General features: G+C 45.4%; 2 protein-coding genes across 4 annotated transcripts in view; both read left to right on the top strand.

Annotated features, from left to right (window-relative positions):
• iqce (IQ motif containing E) overlaps positions 1-3,648 on the top strand; it is a 14,875-nt gene extending 11,227 nt beyond the window's left edge. For both annotated transcript variants that reach the window (XM_076302676.1, XM_076302613.1), the window contains exons 19-22: positions 1-51; positions 577-749; positions 913-1,011; positions 1,857-3,648. The exon at positions 1-51 is cut by the window's left edge and continues 86 nt beyond it. In XM_076302676.1, the coding sequence (XP_076158791.1) occupies positions 1-51; positions 577-749; positions 913-1,011; positions 1,857-1,966 (433 nt within the window). In that variant the 3' untranslated portion in view covers positions 1,967-3,648. The remainder of the gene's footprint in view (positions 52-576; positions 750-912; positions 1,012-1,856) is intronic.
• Positions 3,649-4,429: 781 nt separating this feature from the next.
• ttyh3b (tweety family member 3b) overlaps positions 4,430-5,000 on the top strand; it is a 55,649-nt gene continuing 55,078 nt past the window's right edge. For both annotated transcript variants that reach the window (XM_076289838.1, XM_076289837.1), the window contains exon 1: positions 4,430-5,000. This exon is cut by the window's right edge and continues 725 nt beyond it. The gene's annotated coding sequence lies outside the window, so the exon portion shown is untranslated.

The following is a 5,000-nucleotide window of genomic DNA, read 5'->3' as shown; positions in this document are numbered from 1 at the left end:
GCAGTCTGTGTTCCGAGGACACCTGAGGCGCTGCACTCACATAGCTGACAGGTAAAACACAAACACACACACACACACAACACACACATACACTGATGCACACATTTAAGCCCCGACACACACACACACACATATACACTGATGCACACATTTAAGCTCCGACACACACACACACACACACACACACATATACACTGATGCACACATTTAAGCTCCGACACACACACACACACACACACACACATATACACTGATGCACACATTTAAGCCCCGACACACACACACACACACATAGAATGAGAGGGGGGAGGGAAAGAGACTGCACATATCTAGAAGCATACACATATATTCACATACACATGCCTACACATTGGCATACAAACACATTTGTTTGACATATGTAAACACACTATACTCAGAAGTCTATGTGAACCTATTAGGCCAACATATCTCATGTACTATGCATACAGCAGATCCTTAAACACACACACACACACACACTCATTAACGCATGCATACATACACAGAGGTATTGATCATTGTATTGATCATTATTGATCATGTTTGTGGACACAGGGCGGCTGTAGAGAGAGAAGCAGGAGCTGCAGTGAAGGGGACTCTTCCTCCTCCTCTGTCATCGTTATCATCATCATCGTCACCGTCACCGTCATCTGTGACTCCAGCAGCCGCAGCATCATCAGTCATACACACACCAGCGGCCCAGCACAGCTGCAGACCCCGGCCCGAAGGTGCAGTAACACTAGGGTGGTGTGTGTGTGTGTGTGTGTGTGTGTGTGTGTGTGTGTGTGTGTGTGTGTGTGTGTGTGTGTGTGTGTGTGTGTGTGTGTGCACGCATTTGAATGCTGTCAGGTCATCGGACATTCTTCATGCATCCCCTTGTTGTGTTTACAGGGAGTGAGGATGAGGAGATAGAGGAAGAGATTGCTGAAGAAGATGCTGACGATGACTACAGTTCCCACAATGCCTCGTCCAAACCACCTAAAATCACAGGTCTGTATTTTTTATTTTTTTTTATGTCAGTTAAAGCTGCAGTTGGCAAGTCTGACAGATTGAGGGGACTTAGCCAAAATGTTGAATGTTTACAACTCTCATGCCCCTCCCCCACTACCACTGAGCACCCTCTCATCGAGTTTGTGCTTGTCAGTGCGCACCAGACTGCACCAGACTGTGATTGACAGTCAGATCTCACACAGCCCTGCTCTGATTGGACCAGAAGAACCGGGAGCTGTGGATTTTTGCAAAACAAATAACAGGCTCTAGGTGGAGGTAGAAGTGCGGGTTTTTTTTATAAAACCGGCTGATTTATGTTGTTCTGTCGGAGCATAGTGTTGGTTTCAGTGAATATGATCAAAAAAATCTTGCCAACTGCAGCTTTAAGTCAGCTCTCAAAGTTTATTAAAAGTAAAGTGTATAATGGAGGATTTATGATGTTTTCTAAACAAAGTTCGGGAGGAGCCTTAGGGATGATTGACAGCAATTAACTCACCTGCCTACCACCGCCAGGGCATTTTAGCCGGCCTCCTTTCCTTACATCACATGCTCCGGCATTTGCAAAATTATCCCTCGTCCTCCCCCTACTCCTCCATTTCACTGATAGCCCAGTTACGCATCCTCCTTACACAGAAGGGTGCAAGCGTCCATCGCTCTATCGCGATCTCTGCTTCAGGCATTCCAGGACCACGGCCTGCTACCTTGCCAAACATGCACTTAACTTACACTCAAGCATAGCAATCATACCGACGGCGAACTAGTGAACAGGTCATTAAATAGATTTCATGGATTGTGTTTGTTGACGGTGTCTGTTTTGTTTATTTTTTTGTTTATTTGTTGTTCAGTGGAGTCGGACCAAAAACAAGCTGGAGGCAACTGTGACTCAGACGACTCTGATGACATCATAGTGTCCCCCTCGCGTCCAATGGGAAGGAGGATGTCTCTTCTCTTCTGACGGACCAGCGTGGCACCCTGTCCGATGACCAAACTCCCATGGTCTCCAGGGTTACTCCTAGAGATTCCCTCAGCTGTGAGAAAGAATGCACTTGATAATGGCAGGTCCTCAAAGGTCCCTCTCAAAATGTGATCCAGCATTTAGCTGTGCTTGTCCAATCAGACTTATATAGATTGTCTGAAATGGGTCTGAACTTGTGGATGGAGCAATCGTACTGTGTGTGTGTGTGTGTGTGTGTGTGTGTGTGTGTGTGTGTGTGTGTGTGTGTGTGTGTGTGTGTGTGTGTGTGTGAGGGAGAGAGAGCAAGTGAGCCTTGTCTTTCACTGAGGTCTTAAGCTGTGAAGTTGAGAACTTCAGGTAGAGGAACAACCCCATGTGATACCTCTGCAGGCACTTCTCTCTCATACAACACTGTGTGTGTGTGGGTGTGGGATGCAGACTTGGGATGTCCTTGCGGGTCCTAACTTTTATAGCCTACTGGAATTTATACACACCTTTAGGGGTTAACAAAATATGAATCATTGATCATGACCCTCAAGTGCCTTTTTCTTATAATCGAGCTAAAGGGAAAAAAAGCTGTGTCAGAATAAAGTCCTTTTTTAAACAACTCATAAACTATGTGTATAATAATGTGAAGTTTGGCTAGCTGAAATAGTTTGGCTTGAAATAGTTTGGCTTGAAATCTTGACGCACCCTAGCGGCAGCAAATTACATTTGCTGCCAGGGCTAGTCTAGCAACTCTCCGTTGGCTTGTGAGCTCGAAAGATTAAACTTCTATCAGGCCAATCAAATTGTGTATAGAGTCGTTAGGCGGGCTTAACATAATGATTGATGGCAGAGTTGCAACAGTTTGGCTTGAATTCCCTGCTACTTGAAAACAAATAAGATGGATGTTGCAGTTGGCGAACAGTGTGACACGAGATAAGCTTTTTTTAAGTTTGCAAAAGTTTGAACTAGCAAACTACTGTAGCTCCGCTGGTGGGAAACGCATGGGACTCATAGCGCTGCCGCTGTCCTATTGCGTGCAGAGGGAATTTGAAAGACAACCGATTATCCCGCCCCTCGGACTGAGCACTGCGAACGGTGAGTGCCCAGACCCTACATTTTAATGTGGGTCTGGCTCGTCAGGCTAAAGTTTGGCATGTTTGGGCTGGGTTCTGTGCTAGACGCCTCTCTGTCTGTCATGATGTGGAGAATATTCAGTGAATGAAATGCTGTTGAACTAAAAAGGAATGTACGCGGTCAATCAGCTGTAGGTCACATAGCTGATAAATTAGCCAGGGATATGAGACATTTTCCATGACTTTGTCATTGCTCATATTAGAAACAATGTTGCAGTTAGTGGAGGCCAGACTTGAGCTGGTTAGTTAAAAGGGTCGACATAAAGAATTCCAAATTCTCCTCATTTTCAGAGCTTGGTCAAGGTCAAGATGAGGAGTGTGTGTGTGTGTGCATGTGTGTGTGTGTGTGTGTGCGTGTGTGTGTGTGTGTGTGTATGTGAAAACTGAGAGGTCCGGTTATGTTAGTGAGCTTGGATGAGTTTCTGAGTGTCTGCTTAAAAAAAGAAAACATTGTCATTGAGTGTGAGGTTGACCGCAATTATGTGAATTAAGGTGGCCTTCCTAGGTTTAATTTGCCAAGTGATGTGTGTGTGTGTGTGTTTCAATTGATAATTATGTTTTTTTTTTCATGTTTGTTCTCGTCACTAAATAAAAAAAATCAAGAATTTTCCCTTGAGATGTCTTTTTTCCCCAAATAAAGGAATGCTATCATATGGAAGCCTATTTCCACCACGTTGGAATAAAACCGGCTTAACATTTCTTCTCTCATGTCAGAATTTTGAGATAGGCCTATAGTCAAACTTCTGAAATAAAAAGTGCAATTATGAGATGCAACATATCTCGATTCAGTATATGTTGTCTTTATATCTCAAAATTCTGACTTGCTACCTCGATATTTTGACATAGGTCTACTATCTCTAGATTTCAACTTAGTATCTCAAAATTGTGACTATTTTTTCAAAATTTTAAGTTTCAGATATGATAGGCTATCTTAGTATCTCAACATTTTGGCTTCAAGTTCCATAGCCCTTTATCGGCTATGGGGCCTGCCTATGCTGTGTCTCAGTGTTCTGGTTGTTTCCGATTTGCCAAATCTTGCAATCATATCACACACTGCAAAGATGAGGTCATCGTGTGTCAATTTTGATTTTGCTCCCGTTCTGACCAGCAGAGGTCGGCGAGCTCGAGCAACAGACTCGGCGTCTTTCTCACCCCGCTTCACTCATCCGTGACGTGCGCCGGTGGGGCACAGCGCATTCTCTTTCGCGAGCTTCATCCGCAACCTCGGCTCCCCCCCCCCGCCTGCCCGTGTGCGCGTGTGTATGTGTGTTTCTTTTTTCAGTTGACACAATAGCCTTTTTAGAGCTACAATTTGCGAATATATACAGTGGAACGCCGAGAACAATTCCAACCCACCTCATAAGAATAACGCCGTCGACGACCAACAGCCTTCACAAAGAAGAAAGAGACGGGGTAACGGCTAAAGAGCATTAAAGCAGCACACGGTGGTCTGGGAAACTGAACTTCATTATCAATAGAACATCAAACGTCGTTGTCCCACGGGGTCAATGACAATTAATTAAGCGATACGGCCGATTTGCGCGCCAAGAAGCTTTATGCTATGGGATTCCCTCGGCGCCCGAGCCCCGTGTGCCTCTGACCGCGAAGAGAGGGATTGAGGGGGTGCTGTTACGGTGCGAGGTTTTTGTGCTATTCAGCAGCAGCGGATCTGTCGTGGTGGAGGACAATAGCTCTCTACTGCACTGCAAGGCGAGGGTGGTGGGATTCCCGCAGTTCCCCCCGTCTGCACTGCCCAAGTCCAGGCAAGTCGACTTTGAATGACAGCACTGCAACAAAGCATCTCTCGTCGCCTCAAGGGAATTTTGTTGCCATTTGAAAGGAACCTCGAAGACGAGCTGGCCGTGCAAGAAACCAGACTCGAATTTTACTCGAATGCAATCGCGACGACGGGA

Source organism: Alosa pseudoharengus, unplaced genomic scaffold (genome assembly GCF_046254945.1).
Source record: "Alosa pseudoharengus isolate Yale_2024_CS ecotype anadromous, Long Island Sound unplaced genomic scaffold, YU_APseudo_1.1 YU_APseudo_1.1_scf_1, whole genome shotgun sequence".
NCBI classification, from domain to species: Eukaryota; Metazoa; Chordata; class Actinopteri; order Clupeiformes; family Clupeidae; genus Alosa; species Alosa pseudoharengus.
The sequence above is the reverse complement of the archived record's forward strand: the minus strand, read 5'-3'. Positions and strand labels throughout refer to the sequence as shown.